Here is a 25,225-nt window from a genome sequence, read left to right as displayed (position 1 = left end):
TTGTTATAATTACCTCTTGTCGACTCCTTCACATACACCCTACAGGATGGATGGACAGAAAGGTACTAAATGGAAGGTTATTGTCTTGCTGAGTTGTTCTTTACCCAGAAATATCTTATATTTGTATCTTGAATAGCATATTTGTGATTTCCTTTTTTATAAGAAGAAAAAAAATCAGTAGGCTCTGAATATTCTTATTCAGCTACTGCGCATATCCAGGGCCAATCACCTGATATATTTTTCTCTTTCTCCTCCTTCACCATCTTTTTTTGTTTGTTCTTCATATAGTTTCATCCCTTATAAACTAATGGGATTTACTTTGCTATTGATCACCTGCTGTTTTTAGAGTTCTTTAGACCTGTCTCTCCTGTTTTTCAGTTATACCAGCAGTACAAAAGTTAGAAATGGAACACAATATCACAACCACACATGAACGTTCAAACCTATACACACATCCAGAATCTATTGTATTTGAAATATTGATCTTAGAGAAAAGCTGGAAATGGCCTGAAATAAACCATTAGAGAATCCAGCCCACGCAAGGAGTACATGAAGGAGCTTGAAAAATGAATTGTCTTTTTCCCATTTCTTATACACTGGACCATGTAAAGGATGACAAAGAACTTGTGTCATGATCTTGTCTGCCTCTATTGTTTGGAAGATGCCAAGTCAGCTCCTTCCTCAGAGTGGTTTGAACCATTTGAAGAAAGTCATCTTTCTAAAAATAATGGCATTAAATTTCTATGTTTCCAGAAAAACATACATTTCATAGTCCCTGGTACTTTAAGACCCCAACTTATATGAATGCTAGAATCTAATATTTTTCATACTATATATAAATTTTTTTGTATAATGTATGTCTCTTTACCCCAGCTTGAATTCTTTTCAGACAAAATGAGTTGGTTTGATCAATCTTTTCTTTAATTCATCAACCAATTGCATTGTATATGCAATGAGGCAGGCACTACACTAAGTACTTTCCAAATATTCTATTTCATTTCATCCTTATGACAGCCTTATCATTTAGGGACTATTACTATCTGTATTTTTCAGATTAAGAGCCTGAGACATAGATATTAAGTAACTTGTCCAAGGTCACAACATAATAAATGGATAAAATGGGAATAAAAACCAATCTGTGGGGCTTCAGGGCCTCTGCTTTGAAGAACTTTTCTTTGCTGCCTTTAATGATTGCCAATTATACCCTCAGGCTAGAACAAGTTCTGACATGTATTAGGTACTCAAATGTTCACGGAACTAGTAATATATTAATAGTATAAACATCCTGATTTTTATTTTTTTGATGTAAATGTTTATATGTTTATTGACTGCCTACCACTAATACACAAGTTCTCAGAGGACAGGAATTTTGTCTGACTTACAGCTACATCTCTGCTTCTAAAATTATGCCTGGAAAAGTACTCAATTACTATTTGTTTAATGAATGGATGAATGAATGAGTGTGATCTGTCAGAAATACAAACTTCCACAGATGAAGTACTATGCAATGATAGCCTTCTATCATGGCCTTTTATATTCATTTCTTATTGTTGCTATAACAACAAAAATTCTGTAGCTTAAGAAAAAGAAATCTCAGTCCTTCTAAATTATTAGAAGTAATACATGTATCTCACTGAGTTAAAATCAAAGATTCGATATGACTATACAACTTTCTGGAGGCTCTAGAAAAAAATCCATGCCTGTGACCTCTCTACCTTCTAGAAGTCACCCGTTGACCTAGATGGTGGCCCACTTCGATCTTCAAACTTGGCAACATTGCATCTTTTTGTGCCTTTCTTCCATAGTTACATCTTTCTCTTGCTGACTCTTCTGCCTCCCTTTTCTTTCTATTTCAATTTTATTACTTTTATATTTTTAATGTTTATTTTTGAGAGAGAGAGAGAGAGAGAGAGAGAGAATGGGGGATGCGCACAAAGACAGGGAGACACAGCATCTGAAACAGGCTCCAGACTCAGCTGTCAGCACAGAGTCCCACCTGGGGATCCAAACTATGAACCACGAGATCATGACCTGAGCCAACGTCAGACACTCAACCGACTAAGACATCCAGGCACCCCACCTCCCTTTTCTACATTTAAGGACTGTTGTGATTATATTGAGCCCATTTAATAACCTAATATAATTTAAGATCAGCTGATTAGCAACTTTAATTTCATCTGCAACTGTAATTCTTTTTTGTCATTCAAGCTAACACTTTTACAAGTTACAAAAATTGAGGGTGCCTGGGTAGTTCAGTCAGTTAAGTGTCTGTCTTCAGCTCAGGTCAAGTCTCACGGTTCATGGGTTCAAGCCCCATGTCCAGCTCTGCACTGATAGCTCAGAGCCTGGACCCTGCTTCAGATTCTGTGTCTCCCTCCCTCTCTTCCCCTCCCCTGCTTGTGCTCTCTCTCTCTCTCAAAAATAAATAAACATTTTTAAAATTCCTTTAAAAATAAAAACAAGTTACTGAGATTGGGATGCTGATATCTTTGGATGGTCATTATTCTGCCTACCACATTTTCCTCCTTTATAAATTTCTCTGATCCCTCATGTCTATCCCTTATTTCAACTATAAATGCCCTATCCTTGTTTTTTTTAAACTTCTGCATGGTACTGATCTCTTTCTAACTTGTATTATACTTATGTGTATACATATGTTACTTCCCAACAACATAAGAGGCCCTTTTCAGGAAGATACATACAACTCTGTACCTCGTAGAATTTAACATAGTGGGAACTTGGGGCATAGATTTACCAGTATTTATACGTAGAGAGCATCACAGAATTTAGTTCTTTTAGCCACAACTGCCAAAAGACAAAACTGAGTATATACAAGGCACTAATAGGGGAAGAGAACAGTTGAAGGTAGAGGGACAAGGACACAAAAAGAGAATAACAGGGATATGTATGCTAGGATGTGGGTGCTATGTATAAAAGACAAATTATATTGTGACAATGACAATAATAATTTTTAAACTGCCATTTATTGTGTCATGCTCTGCATGAAAAGATTTAATTACAATATCTAATTTAAATTACATTTATAGACTGTGAGATAGGTCAGCCCATTGTATAGATTAGAAAACCAAAGCTCAGAAAACTTAAGTGAAGGAATGAGAAGAGTATTGTTTACACATATAATTCCTACCAAAATCTCTGACTTATACATCCATTTTATATCTGAATAAACTAAAATTCATAAAAGTTGGTAATTTTCTCAAGGTCACACCCATATATAGTGTCAGGGCCAGAATTACAAGATAGGTATTTCTGGCACAAAAGAGTATTCAAACTGTTTTAGAGTTTTAGAGAATGCTTAAAAAGATACTGTGTCCTTGACATAAAGACGCATTAAAAATAGGAGACCTTAAATGACCACGCTTATTTTATGAATTCTGAAAAGTTTATAATAAAAAGAAATAACAGTATGTCCTAATTCTATTGGGAAAACTTGTTTTTATTAACACTCTAAGAAGAAAATATATGATCGTGTTCTGCATGATCCCTAAATAAGTTAAGCTTACAAAAAAACAGGAAGCAATCTATGTATCCCATAAATCAGTGTATATGTAAGTGTAGATACACATATATATTTTTTAATATCAGTTTTATCAAGATGTAATACACATTCCATAAAATTCACCCTTTTAAAGTGTATAATTCAGTGTTTTTAGCATGTGTACATTTTTGCAACCATCACTACTAATTTTGAAATATTTTTATTATCCCCAAACTATTACCTCCTCTGACCCTATCCAAGCCCTAGACAATCACTAATTTAGTAACTGTCTAGATATACCTATTCTGGATATTTCCAGTAAATTGAATCATACAATATGTTGTCTTTCGTGACAGACTTTATTCACTAACAATAACATTTTCAAGGTCTATCTATGTGGTTGCATACATCAATACTTCATTCTCTTTCATGGTCACAAAATATTTCATTGTATAAATATTTCATTATATGAATGAGTGAGGGTAAGGGAAGAGAGAGGAGAAGGGGAGGTGAGTGAAAGAGAGGAGAGATAAAAAGAGGAGAAATAAGGGAAGAGGAGGAGAAAGAGAGGGAAAGATGGAAGAAGGAAGGAAGGAAGGAAAGAAGGAAAGAAGGAAGGAAGGAAGGAAGGAAGGAAGGAAGGAAGGAAGGAAGGAAGGAAGGAAGGAAGGAAGGAAGAAAAGTTGGTGGGACAGAGGCAACAAAAGGTGTAGTTGTAGAAATACTTGAGACAGTTAGCCTTGAATAGGTGGAGGGAAAGAGAGACAGAGAGAGTGCTCATCCAAATGGAGGAAGTAGTAGGTAAATGCTGAGGAAGTTAAGGTAAGTTTTACATCAAGAGGAATTTGGTGAAACATGAACTAGTTCTAAATTTTCTCAGTGAGATACATACAAAGTAATTAAAACTTATTCAATTAGCAAATGTATATTTTTGACTTATGCTGTGTCAGTTCTATTTGAAGCCCAGTGAAAGTCCAAGAAAAGTAAAAGCTATGGCCTAAGATGTTCAACAACTTGCAGAATATTAAGCTTAGTTTATTTTTTTTTCCAAAGGCATATTTTACAAATTGTATACAAACAGAAATTCAGGGTTGGAGTCTAACTTTCCTTCTACATGCTTTAAATTCCCTTTGACAACATGCCTAGCAAGTACATTTTAAATTGCTGTTTGAGTATTTTTAGTGATGAGTAACTATTTCCCTTATAGGACAACTACAACAAGTGCTAAGAAAACAGATTTTGAAGCCATATGTTATCTGGGTTTATATCATGTTTCTACCATTTAAAAGATATGTGACCTTGGAAATGTCTCTAAGTTAGTTTTCTCATCCATGAAGCAGGAATAATGAGAGTACTTAGAGGATGTTTGTAAGGATTCAATAAGTTAACGCTATATATTAGAACAGACTGATGTATACTGTGCGCCTGGTAAATGATAGTTGTAGCCACAATATCACATAATCTATTTAAATTATCTCTGATATACAGCAAATTTATGTTCTGTGTGGCTTCCACCCATAGGTTCTACTTCTAACCTTCCTTCCAAGGCCCTAGTAGATCGTAAGTTCCTGTTTTATGGGCATGTGTAAAATCTAAGAATCACATCGTTTCCTCTAACTTAGAATACCCTACTCCCCAATATTGACTTGGTTAAATTAATTTATAGTAAATATTCATTTTTATTACTGAGTAACAAGATAGCATTTTTGAACTAAATATTTTAAGCCGCAGACCAGGTAGCTTCACTTTATGTACTAGTTTTTATTTTTGAATACTTACTTTTTTCCCCACTTTTATTACAAATAAAGTCATTATTTAAAGGTTTGACTGCATTTCTGATCATTTTATCAGTCCTAATTGCTATCAACAAAATTATTTTGTAAATAATTTTACAATTTGTAAAATAATACAAATAAAGTAAAATAATAATTTGTACATAAAGTATACAAAATGATTTTCTGTTCTGCCATCACAATCTCACACACGATGAGTTTTGTTACTTTTCTCTTTCCTTGAGAAAAATTTTAAATAATATTTTTTTCTTTCTAAGTCTTTAAATTATGAATTTAAGGGGCGCCGGGGTGGCTCAGTCCGTTAAGCATCGGACTTCGGCTCAGATCACAATCTTACAGTTTGTGGGTTCAAGCCCCGCATTAGGCTCTGTGCTGACAGCTCAGAGCCTGGAGCCTACTTCGGATTCTGTGTCTCCCTCTCTCTCTGCTCCTCCCCCATTCACGATCTGTCTGTCTCTGTCTCAAAAATAAACATTTAAAATTAAAAAAAAATAAATTATGAATTTAAAAACTGGTCAAATTTCTTCTCAGTGTTCTTCTCAGTGCTTCAATATGTGAAACAAATACTAAAAGGGAAAGGGTTAAATTCAGGGTGTCTCAACACAGTTGCCCATTGAAACTCTTTTCAGTATATGGAATATGTTTTGGGGAATTCAGTATTGGAGCACTGGAATAACGGTCTGGTTGCAAACAGCAGGAAAAGAGGGGCATTTTAAGAATAAAGGATTCACCTTCCTTGTCACTTTTTCTATTGCTATGTGTGGCACCATTTACTATGGGGTCTGCAGATAAAATTTTAAGCCATAAATGAAAAGATGATACTTCCTGAGGGATAATGACAACAAGACAATTTAACACTTAAAAAAAGAAGAAGAAGAAAAAAGGAGGTGGGGGACTTCAAGAAAGGATCTATGCTAATAAACACTTAAGTAAAAATTAACATATGCTCGAACAATTACCTCTTAATTAAGTGTTTTCAGCAGGTCCCATGGGAACTCAGCAGCCTAAAAACATTAAGAACTGCCAGAAAACGTGGACATATTTTGACTAGAATATAACAAAATTTTAATGAATACATTAATATTACTGCAATTAAATGGTCTCAATGTAATCATCTCTCTAGAGTTGAGGAGGATATTTTACATATGAGGCCAAATCCTAAATAATCACAGACAAATGCAATGGAATTTATCAAAAAAATAATGGAACAAACCTGGTTGAAATTTTAGTTTAGCTGCTAATATTGCTGCTGTGATACTGGGCAAGTCCTTTATAGGCCATCTGTTTCCTCTTTATAAGATGGAGATAATAATGCTATCTGCTTTAGTTGTAGCATGAAAAAAGACTTTGTTATATACTAACAACTGCAAATTTGAGGAACTGCTGTTATTTTCAATCATACATGGGCAAAATTGGAAGAAAGTAAAGACTTTCTGCATATTCAAAAAGGGTAGAATGTGAAAGAAAACAATTCCTTCAGACTTGAGATTTATTCTCTCCTTACTGAACCAAAGCAGTATTTACTCATCTGTGTAAATTCAATTATGCAAGTATTTTTGAACACTTTCAATATGTTCAAATCTGAATTAATAACTATCAAATACTGTAAAAGCTCTGTGACTAGTATCAGAAGATAGAGGTTTGACTCATAGCCATGATCTTTTAATGGCTAAGTGAATTTGGACAAGTCACTTCACTTCTCTGGTATTCTATTTTGCTCCTCTATAAAACAGTTTCGGTAATAAATGCTGCCTTTCAGCATTCTTAAAGGGAAAATCAGTTAACATACAAAAAATTTCATACACTATAAGATATTTACAAATGTTATGATTATTCCCAGGAAAATGGAAAAAAGAAGACCTGAGCTTTAGTTCCAAAACTATTGTGGGATTCAAGAAATTTAACAAAAATCCCCTACCCCTGGGCAAGCAGAGCAAGACTAACTCCATTTTGTGCTACACCCACCATCTCATGTATAACCCCCACATGACCTGCTTATTGCTTAAGACACTCCCCTACCCTAGTCAAGCCGCTGAGCACACCCTTACTGGAAACGGGTTCAAATAGGAATGCGGAACCCCTAACCGCCAAAGAATGTAAACCCCGCCTTTTGCCTGCCAAACTTGCGCGCCAATTCTGACCAGAGTGATAAGCAAGTTCAAACAGTTACTATAGGGTAAATTGTAATTCAATTGGCCACCTGCGTGTGGACTGGCATGACTATGCAACTTTCTGTGTGTGTTACAATCTCGTTGGCCACTGGCCCCTATAAAACTGCTACGCCTTTTAACCTAGGGGTCCAAGTCCCTGCTCTGCTGTGTCGGGTATAGTTGGGCCCAAGCTCGAGCTTGCAAATAAACCCTCGTGCGTTTGCATCAGTATCGGCTCCTTGGTGGTCTCTCAGATTCGAAATCGGGGGCATTACACTATCACAAAGTCCCTTTACGTCTAGACACAAAAATTGCTTACTTAAAATTTGGTTGGGGAACATTTTCCTTAGAAAATGCTCAACAACAACAACAACAAAAAAATTTAAAAAAAAAAAAAAAAAAAAAAAAAAAAAGAGGGGCGCCTGGGTGGCTGGTCGGTTAAGCGTCTGACTTCAGCTCAGGTCATGATCTCACAGACCATGAGTTCGAGCCCCGCGTCAGGCTCTGGGCTGATGGCTCAGAGCCTGGAGCCTGCTTCCGATTCTGTGTCTCCCTCTCTGTCTGCCCCTCCCCCGTTCATGCTCTGTCTCTCTCTGTCTCAAAAATAAACGTAAAAAAAAAAAAAAGAAAAGAAAATGCTCAACAAAGTATGTTGTCCTTGGATAAGCACTTCCAGCCTCTTTTCAAGTGTGATCCTAGTCTTTCTTACTCTTTAATACCCATTAATCAAAACTGTGCCATTTGTCATCCTGTTTCTTCAATAAATAGTGATGTTAATAGTTGCTAATGTTGTAACAAAAGATATCATCTCTGACAGACAGAATTTTCCGAGCTGCCCCTGAATTAAAATATCTACATTTGTCCTATGACTTCTCAGTGCCACTCACACAAAGTATAGAGTATATTCCCTCAACCTATCAATGTTTAATTTAATCATATGACTTGCTTAGGCTAACAACATGAGGATGAAAGTTTCAATGTACCAATTATGGCCAAGGCTTCAAAAGACAGCACATATTCCCACTATTTTTTTTTTTTGGGGGGGGGGGGGGGTTCTGTGATCTTCCATGAGAAAAACATGCCCCAAGCAGCAGCCTCTATTCCAAACAGAATATGAAGACATATGGAGCATGTTAGGAATATATCTAAATTTCAAGAAACTGCCAAACTTTTCTAAAATAGTCATATTATGTTACATTTCCATCAGCAATGAATGAACATTTCATCTGAAATGTGGAGTTCAGTTGAAATGAACATCTATATTCTAAACATAATTTTCTCTTTTAAAATTTTAGGCATTCTAATGGTTGTATAGTGGTAGTTCATTTGTGATTTTAATTTGCTTTTTCCTGATAACTAAAATGTTGAGCAGATTTTAATATGCTTATTGGTTCTTTGTATATATTTTTGTAAAGTGTCAGTCCAAATCCTTTGCCTATGTTATTTTGTCTTCGCATTTTTGTGTTTTTTATATAATCTAGATATAAGCCCATTATCAGATATATGTACGTACAGATAGTTGTGACATGTAAATTGAACCATTATTTATTGTCATAGATCTCTGAAACTCTGTTCATTCTCCCTCAAATTGCTTTCTTTCTTTTCTTCATATTGCTTAATTTTAATAGATTTATTTCATGTTTACTAATTCTTCTCCAGTCTTCAAAGTTTTTTAAATCATCTGAACCTACTTTTTTTTTTTAGTTACTATTTTTTTTTCAGGCCTAAGGTTTCCTTTTTTAATCATTTTAATTATTTGTTGAGATTTCCTATCTGCTCACTCATTAAAACCATGTTCTTTAGTCATTTCAACATGTATTTCTTTAATTATATAAACATTTGTAATAAGTGTCTGAAGTTTGTCTACAAATGTAACCTCTGTGATCCTTTGTGGTCATTTCAGAAAATAGCTAACTCAAAAGTTCCATTTACATAGCTCTGTCTTTCAAAGTTAGAGTCCTCTCTGATCTCTGCCTACTTACAAGGGATCCCTGGTGTTTCCCTGTCATTTGCATATTATAGTGGACAGACAGACACTGGGGAGCATCATCATGCAAAGAAGAAGAAGGAGGAGGAGGAGGACGAGGAGGACAAGGAGGAAGAGGAGGAGAGAAAGAAAGAAAGAAAGAACAAAGAAAGAAAGAAAGAAAGAGAAAAGAAAAAGAGAGGGGGGATGGAAGGAAGGAAGGAAGTGAAAGGGCGGGCCTAAGCCGGCCGACTCCATCTTGTTCTGTGTCCTTCACCTAGACCACGCCTCCTCCCCTTGAGTAACCTCCTGCTCACCCGTTCAAACTTCCTGATCAAAACAGGCCCAGGGACCTGCGTAACAGGACTCCGACCCTTCCCCAGCCAATCAGCTGAGGCCACAGCCATTACCTCACCAACTGCCCCTAGGCCCCAATAAAACCTTTGTCCTTTTGAAACTCACTCTCTCTGCCTGGTATCTCACCACTGCATCGGTGCAGGTAGGGGATTGAGCTCGAGCTAGCTCGAATAAAGGCTCTTTTGCTTTTGCATCGGACTCGGCTCGCTGGTGGTCTTTGGGGATCACAAATTCTGGGCATAACAGAAGGAAGGTCACAAACTCTGTCTTAGCTGTTGCAGTTGGAAGTTTTTCAAAATAAACTTCCTGGCTCCATCTGCTTTATGTTCTAGGGCCTTTAAATCTTTTTTTATCCCAGTATTATGTTAACTGTAGCAAAATTTGTTGATCACTTGCTCCACTGCCATTATCAGAATTCAGTTTAATATTTCATTTTAACTTAAAACATTTAAAACATAGTTATATAGGACAAGGATATTTTATTTTTTCTGATCTGTTGATTGGATTCTAGTGAATATTAAATCATACCCATAACTGATCTTTCTTAATGTCTAGCTTTTGTTTTTTTTGTTTTTTTAGTTTTTTTTTAACGTTTATTTATTTTTGAGATAGAGAGAGACAGAGCATGAACAGGGGAGGGTCAGAGAGAGAGGGAGACACAGAATCTGAAGCAGGCTCCAGGCTCTGAGCAGTCAGCACAGAGCCCGACGCGGGGCTCGAACTCACGGACCGCGAGATCGTGACCTGAGCCGAAGTCGGCCGCTTAACCGACTGAGCCACCCAGGCGCCCCTAGCTTTTGTTATTTTTAAATGGAATCATAACTTAAAATATTTGTGAACCTGCGTGCCAAATTCTATGTATTTGTATTTCCCATCATTAACCACCCTATCTCCCAAAGATGTATAATTTTTGTGTTTCATATCTTTATAACCTTTCCAAAGTAATCAAAACTATTAAATATTCATATTTTATCAATTTATGTAAATATAATAAATAATGTGATTACAATGCCAAGTATAACCACATTAATACCTTTTTATTTGGGGGGTGATACCTGAAGCGTGACATGCAAAAACTACTTTTGTAGGAAAAAATATATAGGTATGCTAGAGAGTAGTCTACCAGTACCAAGAGCTCAGAGAGCTTGGTCATCAATTAGCATGTTTCCAGAGGATATGGAGACAGTTAACTAAATGAGTTAGGTGAGTGGAAGTCCATTAAGGTAATGTCCACTTTATTATCTTATCCATTTTATATCTGAATCATATGAGGTCCAAAAAGAAAATAATTGTCCCAAATTCATACAACTGGTGTGGGCCAAACATGCCACTGGAGCTCATGTCTCCTTTTTGATCCTGAGCTTTTTCTATATATTATATCTTCCAAAAGCCTATTTGGTATTCTGTGTCTTCTTTTGGGGTACAAAAATACTTTGCTATGTTTCCATTGAAAAACATGCCTGAGAAAAACTCAAGAGGTATTTTTTTAATCTCTGGTATAGGATTAGTCAGCGAGTTGTAGAAGTTTAATCTAGTATAGATTAAATAAAAATGTAGCAGGGGACCTAGTAACACAGCTGAAAATTGAATTTACCTACATGAAGTAATTGACTTAATGACAAAGTTTTCAAGATAATCTAGTTAAACCAAAATTAAACTTTACAGACATTGGCTTTTTTTTTTCCCCCCTCTGCTATACCGGAATCTATCCAAGTGACTAGTTTACTTTTGCCTACTTACTTAAACATGTTTATAAATCACTAAATACATACTACACTGGGCAGGACAACTGTACAAATTTTACTTTGAAAATGTAATATCAGCAAAATTATTCTCCTGAGTAATAAACTGTGGGGAATAAGCTTAGAAATTCCCTGAGCATGCACCAATGGGTTTAAAGAATTAGACACAGGATGAACACACCCAAGTTTGGGTAAACAAGATTAGGTAAACAGGGCAAAGGCCCCTAGTATAGGACAAAGGTATATGAATAGAAAAGCCTCAGGATGAAAGCATCAAAACTGAGGTAAACAAGATTAGGTATTCAGGGCAGAAATGTCCCCCAACTTAGTATAATAGCAGAAAGGTGCTTTCACAGGAAGGAAGGACAAAAAAATAGGAAAACAGGACTTTACACCACAGCAGGGGGAAGTTGCTCTGAGTGGAGCTAATTACCAAAAGAAAGGTGCCTTGTTGACCCTGAGGTAGCATGCTCTGTCTTTCTTGTCCCCTAGGCCAAGTTTATGTAAACAGAGGTGGCTCCTCTTGTCTGTAGTAAACAACCTTCCTCCCAGCCCCAGGATTTTGTTTTGTATTGACCCAAACCCCTAACATCATATTTCATCATAACCCCCTTTTCTCCATGAGTTAATGTTCACAGTTTTATTGTCTCTCTGTGCATGTCCATCATGCTTGAAAGCCTTCTAATCTTAATAAAAACAGAGTAAGGACCCTTACCCCCTTAGTCCAGGCTCCTGTCTCCTCCCAGACATTAGTCTCTCTCAAATTTTAATGCTGCATCCACTCTCTTGCAGGACAAGACAGAACTCCAGATGCAGAGTCTATGACAATAAACTGTGTTTTACAATCACTAAGATCTACAATACTAAAGAGTATATATCTTATATCTATCTATATCTATATCTACCTAAATATGTGTGTATTAAAACCTTTATCTTGCTTTTGTACAATGACTATGGAGACAATAACTAATGACATAAAGACTCATAGTTCTCTTCAAAATTTTTGCATTCTGAAAGCTATTACTCATGGTAAAGTCACAGATTCACACATTTAGCTATTAGAAGATATTTTAGATACCAATTACCCCATTGGTTTTTAGTTTTCTATCCTCATATTTCTAGTGTTCCTTTAGCTAATGTCAGTATTCTAGAAGTTATTTTCAAATTTTCAAAACAAAAAACATAAAAATCATACAGGTAGTATAGGTGAGTTTCATAATATAGAAAAAGCATCAGCGTAGATTTATATCAACTTAGAGTGGCAATATGTAAAAACTCATGCTATGGCTGATACAGATTTAAATAATTACCAAATAATAATTTCACTCTTGTGAGAATATTCTTTCAAAATATGGGGGTAGAAGAGTAATAAAAATGTTAGGAGATACTGATCTAATCCCCTCATATCACCATTAAACAAAAATGAACACTGCCTTTTCCATGATAAAAAAAAAAAGTTCAAAAACTGAAGCTGCCTGTGTCTGATATATTTACCTACAATTTTAATTGATTATCTGAAATTAATCTACATGGGTACTCTATAATTTCATAAATGAGCAGTGTACATGTATATAAGACTGCCAAGATTTTTTGAGACACATATATGCTTAGTGACTGAATGATACATAATAAAATAAAATAATAAAACAAAATGGACATCCAATCCAAACTAACTTTTTTTTTCATTTATCCATCCCAACTAGTTTTAAGAGTCATATAAAGGTGAATAATGTATACTAGAAAAATGTCAGAACATCATTCCTAGAGGAGATATTCACCCATTTCCTGATTTACCTGGAAGATTATCCTCTGCTTGTTTGACTTCAGATACAGAGCACAGAGTTAATCATACTCTATGACTGATGACACATTATCACCATTGCTCTCAGTATGACCCTTAAATTTTTTTTCTCTTTTTTTTAAATGGCAGGTTTCCATACGCATTCCCTCTCTTGCCAGTGGATACCCAGTCTAAGATGCTAACTATATGGTTTTAGATATTAACATATCTATACATATTACTGATATGTGCACCATTATGTTCCTTCTGTAAACTTTCTCATTACATTATATTCATTGCAGTATAAATTATATAAAGGAAAATATCAAAGTGTGATTGAATTATCACAAAATAATGAGTGGATTATCACAAAGTAACACCAGCCACATAATGGCCATCCAGCTCGGGAAATAGAACATTACAGCAATCCAGGTGGCCCCCAAATTCCAGTTTCCAACTTCTACCTCATTTTTTTCTCCAAAAACTACCACTATCCTAATTTATAACACCATCATTTAGTGAATTCATGTGGGTTTGGAATTTTTCTAGTGAAAATTTTTCTAATTATAGGAATAAGTTATTTAATATTTACAAACTATCCAGATTTTGTTTTTTTAACCCTATGTCAGTTGCAAGAATTCAGCTTTCCTCAGAGTTTATGCATTTTATTTAAATTTTATCTGAATATAATTTTTTTGGAATACCCATTTATTATTTTAGTGCCTATAAGTTCCATAGTGATATCCACTTTTCATTCCTAATATTATTTATATCTACTCTCTTCATTAATTCTTTGCCAGAGGTTTATATGCATGTTTTTATTTTGGTATTCTCAGAAACACAACTTTAGGTTTAGCTAGTCTTCCGTACTAAAGGTTTGTTTTCAGTTTCACTTAATACTTTTCTCTTAATTTCCTTTTTTATAACTTTTCTACATTTACTTTTTTAAAATAATTTCTTCCAATGGAACTTAGATAATTCTCACTCTTTTCTGTTTCATTATATATGCATTTTAATAAATTTCCTCTAAGCCCTATTTTACTTTCATCTTATAAATTTTGATATGAGTGTTTTAATCATCATTCAGTTTTAACTATTCTCATATTTCTGCTTTAAATGTGCTTTTTGACCTATAAGTTACTTAGAAACTCAATTTATAAATGTATAGGAGTTTTTAACTTACTGCTATTATTTTCTAACTTATTTATATTGTGATCAATGAATACTCTATATGATTTCAATATGTGAATTTGTTGAGACCTGCCTGGTTTGTGGCTCGGAATATGGTATATTTTGATAAATGTTTAATATGTACCCAAACACACACACACACACACACATATTGCAGAATTGCAGATTTTTGATGAAGTATTCTATATATAAAAATTAGGTCCAATTTTAAATTGTATTATTTATGCATTTTATATTCTAACTAATTTTGGTTTATTTGATCAGTTATTTAAAAATGTGTGTTCAATTCTACCATGACACTCTGGATTTATTTTTACTTATATTCCCATCAATTTCTCATTTTATATTTGAGCCTATGCTATTAAACTCACACAAACATATAATTATTATATCTATATATATACTGATTCTTTATAATTATAAATTATCTTCTTCAACCTCTATGGTTTACTTTATATCTTAAATATTTTGGTTTCTTTTATATAGAAAAATCAGGTTCCTTTTTAAAAAAATTTTTCAACAACGTGAGTGGAACTAGAGAGTATTATGCTAAGTGAAATAAGTTAGTCAGAGAAAGATATCATATGATTTCACTCGTATGTGGAATTTGAGAAACACAATAGATAAACATAGGGGAAGGAAAGGAAAAATAAGATAAAAACACAAAGGGAGGCAAACCATAAAAGACTCTTAAATAGAACAAACTGAGGGTTGCTGGAGGGGAGGTAGGTGGAGTGATGAGTAAAATGGGTGATAGTTTCACATGTGCAACATGGTGATTAACTTCTCTACATATTATTCTATGCTTACTACAAGTGTATCTACCATTTACCACCATAGAAAGCTATTACAAAGCCTTTACTATATTCCCTGCGCTATGCCTTTTATTCTCATGATTTACTCATTCCACGACTAAAAGGCTCTATCTCCCATTCTTCTTCACCCATTCTGCCCATCCCCTTACCTTCCTTCCCTCTGGCAACCATCAGTTTGCTGTCTTCATAGGTCTGATTCTGCTTTGTAATTGTTTATTCATTTATTTTTAGATTCCACATATGAGTGAAATCATATAGTATTTGTCTTTGTCAGTCTGACTTATTTTTCTTAGCATAATACCCTGTAGGTCCATCAATGTTGTCTCAAATGACATGATCTCTTCCCTTTTTTGGCTGTGTAATATTCCATTTTACATTAATATTCCATTATATATATGTATATATGTCTCCCATATCTTCATTATTTATTTATCTTTGATGGCTCTTAGGATACTCCCATATCTGGGCTATTATTTATAATAGCCATAGGGTACATATATTTTTTTTCAAATTAGTGTCTCTATTTTCTTTGGATAAATACTCAGTAGTGGCATTATCGAGTCATATGGTAATTTTATCTTTAATTTTCTGAGGAACTTCCATACTGTTTTCCACAGGAGCTGCACAAATTTACATTCTCACCATGTATGAGCGTTCCTTTTTCTCCCCATTGTTGCCATCAATTATTGTTTCTTATCTTTTTAATTTTAGCCATTCTGACAAGTATAAGGTGATATCTGATTGTGGGTTTTGATTTTAATTTCCCTGGTGATTAGTGATGTTGAACATCTATTCATGTGTCTATTAGCCATCGGTATGTGTTCTTTGGGAAAATGTCTACTCAGGTCTTCTGCCCATTTTTTTATCAGATTGCTTGTGGGGTTTTTTTTGGTATTGAGGTCTTGATATTTTAGATATTAACACCTTATCAGATATTTCATTTGCAAATATCATTTCCCATTCAGTAGGTTACCTTTTTGTTTTGTTGATGATTTCCTTTCATATGCAAAAGCTTTTTATTTTTATGTAATCTCAATAGGTTATATTTCCTTACCTGACATGTCCAGAAAAGTACTTCTATGGCTGATGTCAGAGAAATTACTGTCTGTGTTCTCTCCTAAAATTTTTATGGCTTCAGGTCTCACATTAAGGTCTCTCAGCCATTTTGAGTTTATTTTTGTATATAATGTAAGAAAGTGGTACTGTTTCATTATTTTGCATGTTGCTGTCCAGTTTTCCCAGCACCATTTGTTAAATATGTCACTTTTCCCATTGTATATTCTTGCCTCCTTTGTCACAGATTAATTGATCATATAATTGTGTGATTATTTCTTCACTGTCTACTCTGTTCCACTAATCTATGTGTCCATTTTTGTACCAGTACTATACTGTTTTGATTGCTTCAGATTTGTAGTATATCATGAAATCTGGAATTATGATACCTCCAGCTTTGTTTTTCTTTCTCAAGTTTGCTTTGGCTATTTGGAATCTTTTGTATTTCCATACAAGTTTTAGGATTATTTGTTCTAACTCTATCAAAAAAAAAATCAATGTTTGGTATTTTGACAGAGATTGCATTGAATCTGTATTTTCTTTGAGTAGTATGTAAGTATGGACATTTTAATAATATTAATTCTTCTAATCCATGAACGTGGAATATCTTTCATTTGTGTCATCTCCAACTGCTTTTATCAACAATTTATAGTTTTCTAAGTACAGGTCTTTCACCTCCTTGGTGAAGTTTATTCCTAATTACTTTATTCTTTTGGGTACAACTGTAAATGAAATTATTTTCTTAATTTCTCTTTCTGCTACTTTGTTTTTAGCATATAGGCATACTACTGATTTTTGTGGATTAGTTTTGTATCCTGTAACTTTACTGAATTTATTTATTTCTTCTAGTAATTTCATGGTAGAGTGTTTAGGGTTTTTAATATATAATATCCTGTCATATGCAAATACCAACAGTTTAGCTTCCTCATTACCAGTAGAGATGCCTCTTATTTCTTTTTCTTGTCTTATTGCTGTGACTAAGAGGGTAACAAGTTGAATAAAAATCTTATTCATAAGATAAAGATAAAGATAATATAAACCATAAGATAAAAATCTTACAGGAAAGCTCTCCATTTTGCATGCAGTATGATGTTAGCTTTGAGGTTTTCACATATGGCCTTTATCATGTTGAAGTATGTTTTCCCTACACTTTGTTGAGACCTTTTATCATAAGTTCATAGTAGTTTTAAAATGTGTGTTTTGATGTGCTTTTTAGTTTAGGAAAATTAAGAGCCTTTCTGTACTTCAAATTAAAAAAATAAATTACAAGAGAGTAACATTAAAAAAATGTATGCCAACAAATTGGAAACCTAGATGAAACAGAAAAATCCTTAGAAACATAAAATTTACCAACACTAAATCCCAAACAAATAGAAAATCTGAATAGACCTGTAACTAGTAAAGAGATTGAATCAGTAATCAAAAGCCTCTCAACACAGAAAATTCCTGAACCTGATGACTTCTGGAGAATTCTAACAAATATTTAAAGAAGAACTAATATCAATTCTTCTCAAACTTTTCAAAAAAAAATTGAGGAAGAGGAATATTTACTTACTTATTCTTTAAGGCCAGCATTACTCTGATACCAAAGTAAGCATAAGAAAAGAAATTTACAGAGCAATATACTTCATTAATACTGATAGAAAAATCCTCAATGAAATTCTAGGCAACCAAATTCATTTGCATATTAAAATGATTATTCACCATTATTAAGGGGAATTTATTCCTGGAATGCAAGGATTATTCAACATACAAAAATCAGTCAATGTAATACACCACATTAACAAAATTAAAGTGAAAATAAAATACCTGTAAACATCTCAACTTATAGAGAAAAAGCATCAGACAAAACTGAAAACCCTTTCATGAATAAAAAACCATTCAACAAACTAAGAATTGAAGGAAAACACTTCAAGATAATAAAATCCATATAAAAACCCACAGCTAGCATCATACTCAGTAATGAGTAACTGAAAACTTCCTCTAAGATCAGGAAAAAAGACAAATGCTTTTACATTTCTACACAACACAGTAGTAGTTCTAGCCAAAGCACATAAGCGAGAAAAAGAAATAAAAGACATGCAAATCAAGAATTAAAATTATCTGTTTGCAGATGACATGATCTTATATGTAGGAAACTCTAAAGACTACATTATAAAACTGCTAGAACTAATAAATGAATTTAGCAGAGTGTGGGATACAAATCCACATTCAAAAATCAGTTGTGTTTCTAGACATTAACCACAAACTGTCTCAAAAAGAAATCAGAAAGACAATCCTATTTACAATAGCATCAAAAAGAATAAAATACTTAGACATAAACTTAAATGAAGAAGTGAAAAACTTGTGAACTAAAAACTACAAAATATTTATAAAAGAAATTAAAGAAGACAAATTAAATGGAAAGACATCCCATGTTCATGAATTAGAAGACATCATATTGTTAAAATGTCGATCCTACCTCAAGCAATGTACAGATTCAACACAGTTTCTATCAAAATGCTAATGACATTTTTTCAGAAATAGAAGAAAGTATTCTAAAATTCATATGACACTGAAATAGACCTCAAATGGCAAAAAAAAATAATAATCTTGAGAAAGAAAAAGCTAAAGACCACATAATTCCTGATTTCAAATCATATTACAAAGCTACAGTAATCAAAACAGTAAGATACTGGCATATAGGCAAACAAGTAGACCAATATAAGAGAACAGGGCACAGAAATAAACTTTCACATAAGTGGTCAAATAATTTTGACAAAAGTGCAAAGACTACACAGTGGATAAATGAAGGTATCTTCAACAAACAGTTGTAAGAAAATTAGATAATTACATGCAAAAGAATGAAGGATCGCTACCTTACATCATCTATGAAAATTAACTTTAAATGGATTACATATTTAAATATAAGACCTGAAACTATAAAATTCCTAAGAGAAAACTTAGGGCAAAAGCTTCATAATGTTGGATTTGGCAATGATCTCTAGGACGTGACACAAAAGCACAGGCAACAAAGTAAAAATAGACAAATGGGAATATGCTAAGCTTAAAATTTTCTGGGTAACAAAGGAAACAACAGGGTGAATAAGCAACCTACAGAATGGAAGAAAATACTTAAATTATATATCTAAAAAAGCCCAAATGCCATAATTTTTTAAATTGGCAAAGAACTTGAATAGACATTTCTCAAAGAAATACAAATGGCCAACAAGTAAAGGAAAAGGCTCAACACTACTAATTATCAGAGAAATGTAAAACAAACTGCAATCAGATAATCACTTCATTTCTTTACAATGGCCACTATAAAACAACAACAACAACAAAAGATAACAAGTGTTGGCAATCATGTAGAAAAATTGGAATCCATGGGGCGCCTGGGTGGCGCAGTCGGTTAAGCGTCCGACTTCAGCCAGGTCACGATCTCGCGGTCCGTGAGTTCGAGCCCCGCGTCAGGCTCTGGGCTGATGGCTCGGAGCCTGGAGCCTGTTTCCGATTCTGTGTCTCCCTCTCTCTCTGCCCCTCCCCCGTTCATGCTCTGTCTCTCTCTGTCCCAAAAATAAATTAAAAATGTTGAAAAAAAAAAAATTTAAAAGAAAAATTGGAATCCTTGTGTACTGTTAATGGGAATGTAAAATGGTATCGCTACTATGGAAAATGATACGGAGGTTCTCAAAACATAAAAATAGAAATATCATATGATCTACTAATCTCACTTCAGGGTGTATATCCAAAGTATTGAAAATAGGATTTTGAAGAGATCTTCACACACCCGTACTCACTGCAGCATTACTTACAAAACCAAGAGACGACAACCTAAATGTCCACTGATGGATTAATTAATAAAGAAATGTGGTATATACATACAATGAAATACTATTTAGCCTCTGAAAAAGAAGGAAATCCTGTCATATGCAACATGGATGAATTTTGAAGACATTATCCTAACTAAATCAATCACAAAAATACAAATACTGCATAATTCCAATTATAGTAGAAAACAGTAAAACTCACATCGTTAGGCTCCATGCTGAGCACAGGGTCTGCTTGAGATTCTCTCTCTCTCTTTCTCTCTCTCTCCCTCTCCCCCTCCTCTGCTCATTCTCTCTCTCTTTCTCTCAAAATAAAGAAACTTAAAAAAAATAGAAAAGAAAAAAACCCTCCTAATAGGTAAACAGCCTCCAGAAATCTAGAAAAACAAGGCAACCCAATGAAATAGAGTTCCAGAGACATAAAGATACAGTTCATTTATATTCATTATATATTCATTATATATATTTATTATATATATTATATATATTATATATATAATATATACATTATATGTATATTATATATATAATATATATTATATGTATATTATATAGTATATTATATATATAATATATATATTCATTATATATTCAATATATATATTATATTCATTATATATTCATTATATATTCAATATATATATTATATTCATTATATATTCATTATATATTCAATATATATATTATATTCATTATATATTCATTATATATATATATATATATAATCATTAAAGATGTATTAAACTTCACTCAGTAAAAGCCACAAAACAGAGATACTAATTTTCACTATCAAATTAACAAAAATTCAAGTATGTTAACACATTAGCAAGGCTGTGGGACAAAGTAGTCAAGGTCTCACTTGCTCTGGGGAATATAAAAATGGAACAAATTCTATGTAGGGAAAATTGATAATAGCTTTCAAAATAATATTTGCATTTTCCCTTGATTGCCAATTGCACTTCTTGAAATTCATTCTAAAGATATGCCTGGTCATAAACAAAATATATGTATGAGGTTACATACTGCAGCATTGTTTATAACAGTAAAACAATAGAAACATTGCAATGTACAGTAAGAGATTAAATACTCAGCTTTCCTTCTAGATGCATACACGCATAACACACGCCCCAATTCCACTTCATTACCTTGAATTCTTGAATTTCACACTTTGGCCTTGTAAAACTAGTTGGGGTTACTGAGAACTTCATGGTTAATAACATCCCTGAGCCTTTGCGCTTCCTATTTTCTTTACCTTAAATTCTTAACTTTCCTCTTTTTCAACCTTCTCTAAAATTCCTATTTACCCTGATCAGATACCATGTTTCTTGGGACACCTTTCATGACTTCACAGAGTGTCAGTCACTTTCCCACAAAATGGTTGTTGATAAAACCAACATAAGCTAAGATTGTTCTTAGCTTACTTTGATCCTGATACTTCATTCAAAGTGAAATGAGAAGCCAAAAGCAGTTCACAGCTCTCAGAGGAATAGAAGAGGATATCTACTGGCAACCTAGCAATATTTATTTTATTTTTTTCATTTGTTTTATTTAATTTTATCATGGTAAGAAGAATTACCATGAGATATACCTCCTAACAAAATTTTAAGTCTATGATACATTACTGTTGATTATAAGTACAATGTTGTATAGCACATTTTCAATGCTTATTCATCTTGCTTAACTGAAACTTTATGCCCAGTGATTAGTAACTCCTGATTTCCCTCCTCCCTCAGACTGCCAGCCATCATCATTCTATCTTCTGATTCTATGAATTTGACTATTTTAGAAACTTCATATAAAGTGAACCATGCAGTATTTGTCTTTCTGTGAATGGCTTATTTCATTAGTATAACATCCTGAAGCATTATCCATGTTTCCACATATTGCAGAATGCTCTTCTTTCTTAAGGCTGAATACTGTTCCATTGTATGTATTACCACATTTTTTAAAATCCATTCTCTGTTGATGGACACTTCTAGGTATTTATCCAAAAGAACTGAAATCTGGATCTTGAATAAATATTAGCACTCCTATGTTTATTGCAACACTATTCACAATAGCCAAGATATGGAAACAACCTGGCAATAAATCTAGAAATTTGTTAAGGCTATGAAGAAAAGTAAAGTAAATTTAGAAAACTGAATAATAAGAGAATAAAAGGGAGACCTTTTCAGGTAAGGATGACTACCATGATTACTTTTTATACTGTTTTCTCTTTTGAAAGTGAAACAAACATGAAGGATGCTAAAAATACTTCCCAGCTCTCTCTCTCTATTCCTTAAGCTCTCCATGCATCTCTTTCTCCATGTATCCAAATCTCCCTATTTTCCTTTCTTTTTTGTCCCTGCCACAGAGGCCACTGGAATTTCTACTTCCGCCCATGCCCAAGCAATTGCTCTTCTAGTATAACTAGAACTAGGCTCTAGCACGGTCTTCTTTGCACAGAATGAAGGGAAATATCTAGTACTCTGTCACTATTATTTCTATAGGTAGTGAAAGTGCTTATTTCATTATCTTTGCTCCTGAATGCATCACGTCATACTTGAGTTTTCTATTCCATTTCAGTCACCACTGATACAATAGGTGTTGTGTTTTGAACACAAATAGCAGATCACATTTATCTCTGTGTACTATTGTTAGGGCAACAGTCCGTGCAAAGTAGAAACTTAAGTGCCAGTGAAAGACCAACTTCATAAAAGTGAAAGACAGAAAGCAGAACACAGTCATAAGATTGTTTGTAGGACAAGTACATTCCAGTTTTAGTAGCAGAGAAGAAATGTGACAAGAAATATGACAAATTATCAGAAAACTTCCTTGCTCTTTTTCGCAACGGGTTTGCCGCCAGAACACAGGTGTCGTGAAAACCACCGCTAAACCTAAACCAAAATGGGAAAGGAAAAGACTCATATCAACATCGTCGTCATTGGACACGTAGATTCGGGCAAGTCTACCACTACTGGTCATCTGATCTACAAATGTGGTGGGATCGACAAAAGAACTATCGAAAAATTTGAGAAGGAGGCTGCTGAGATGGGAAAGGGCTCCTTCAAGTATGCCTGGGTCTTGGATAAACTGAAAGCCGAACGTGAACGTGGTATCACCATTGATATCTCCCTGTGGAAATTCGAGACCAGCAAGTACTATGTGACCATCATTGATGCCCCAGGACACAGAGACTTTATCAAAAATATGATTACAGGCACATCTCAGGCTGACTGTGCTGTCCTGATCGTTGCTGCTGGTGTTGGCAAATTTGAAGCAGGTATCTCCAAGAATGGGCAGACCCGTGAGCATGCCCTTCTGGCTTACACACTGGGTGTAAAACAACTTATTGTCGGTGTTAACAAAATGGATTCCACTGAGCCACCCTACAGCCAGAAGAGATACGAGGAAATCGTTAAGGAAGTCAGCACCTACATTAAGAAAATTGGCTACAACCCCGACACCGTAGCATTTGTGCCAATTTCTGGTTGGAATGGTGACAACATGCTGGAGCCAAGTGCTAATATGCCTTGGTTCAAGGGATGGAAAGTCACCCGTAAAGATGGCAATGCCAGTGGAACCACACTGCTTGAAGCTCTGGATTGCATTCTGCCACCTACTCGTCCAACTGACAAGCCCTTGCATCTGCCCCTCCAGGATGTCTACAAAATTGGTGGTATTGGTACTGTCCCTGTGGGTCGAGTGGAGACCGGTGTTCTTAAGCCAGGCATGGTGGTCACTTTTGCTCCAGTCAATGTTACAACTGAAGTAAAGTCTGTTGAAATGCACCATGAAGCTTTGAGTGAGGCTCTACCTGGGGACAACGTGGGCTTCAATGTCAAGAACGTATCTGTCAAAGATGTTCGTCGTGGCAATGTGGCTGGTGATAGCAAAAATGACCCACCAATGGAAGCAGCTGGCTTCACAGCTCAGGTGATTATCCTGAACCATCCAGGCCAAATCAGTGCCGGATATGCACCTGTGCTGGACTGTCACACAGCTCACATCGCCTGCAAGTTTGCGGAGCTGAAGGAGAAGATTGACCATCGTTCTGGAAAAAAGCTGGAAGATGGTCCCAAGTTCTTAAAATCTGGTGATGCTGCCATCGTTGATATGGTTCCTGGCAAGCCCATGTGTGTTGAGAGCTTCTCTGACTATCCTCCTCTGGGCCGTTTTGCTGTTCGTGACATGAGACAGACGGTTGCTGTGGGTGTCATCAAAGCAGTGGACAAGAAGGCAGCTGGAGCTGGCAAGGTCACCAAGTCTGCCCAGAAAGCTCAGAAGGCTAAATGAATATTATCCCCAATACCTGCCACCCCAGTCTTAATCAGTGGTGGAAGAACGGTCTCAGAACTGTTTGTGTCAATTGGCCATTTAAGTTTAATAGTAAAAGACTGGTTAATGATAACAATGCATCGTAAAACCTTCAGAAGGAAAGGAGAATGTTTTGTGGACCATTTGTTTTTTTTGTGTGTGGCAGTTTTAAGTTATTAGTTTTTAAAATCAGTACTTTTTAATGGAAACAACTTTGACCAAAAATCTGTCACAGAATTTTGAGACCCATTAAAACAAAAGTTTAATGAGAAAAAAAAAAAAAAAAAGAAAACTTCCTTGCTGGAGGCCGAGCTATCCCAGCCTGATGGCAAGGCCCTTGCTGTGGACGGAGTGGGGCTGCAAGGCAGCTCACCGACAGTGAAGCTTCTAGAATTCCCGCTTTTAGATAATTTGGCCTTAATAAAAGAACCTGGGGAATTGTCTGTTGGGAAATTGCCCTCAACAGGCCCCCTGGGAAAAGAACCATTAGGAAAAGAAAATAAGGTTCCACAAGAAAATTGTGCGGCCCTGCATTTAGCCCTTGCCACCCCCTATAAGACTCCTCTACCTACAAGAAGGATAGCCTCGTACGTTTCCCAGCCAAGGAGGGACAAATAGATTTGAAAGCCCCACTCCAGTAAGGAAGCAGTGTATCTATGGGCACAAGTTACTCCAACCCCTAGGCCCATTTGGCCCCCAGGAGGCATTCCAGATGATGACTGAACCTCGTCAGTTAAAGTACAGAATGTTTCATTAGTTCCTAGGTGCATTGTC

The 25,225-nt window shown here is 34.9% G+C and overlaps 1 protein-coding gene across 1 annotated transcript; it reads left to right on the top strand.

The window, feature by feature from the left end:
• The first annotated feature begins 22,969 nt into the window (after positions 1 to 22,969).
• On the top strand, positions 22,970 to 24,717 carry LOC131487198 (elongation factor 1-alpha 1-like). The gene has a single exon (XM_058687640.1). It carries the CDS (start codon positions 23,042 to 23,044, stop codon positions 24,428 to 24,430), a length of 1,389 nt encoding a protein of 462 aa, XP_058543623.1. The 5' UTR covers positions 22,970 to 23,041; the 3' UTR covers positions 24,431 to 24,717.
• The last annotated feature ends 508 nt before the right edge of the window (positions 24,718 to 25,225 follow it).

This window comes from Neofelis nebulosa, chromosome 10, assembly GCF_028018385.1.
Source record: "Neofelis nebulosa isolate mNeoNeb1 chromosome 10, mNeoNeb1.pri, whole genome shotgun sequence".
Lineage (NCBI taxonomy): Eukaryota > Metazoa > Chordata > Mammalia > Carnivora > Felidae > Neofelis > Neofelis nebulosa.
This window is presented reverse-complemented; position numbering and strand designations above follow the sequence as displayed.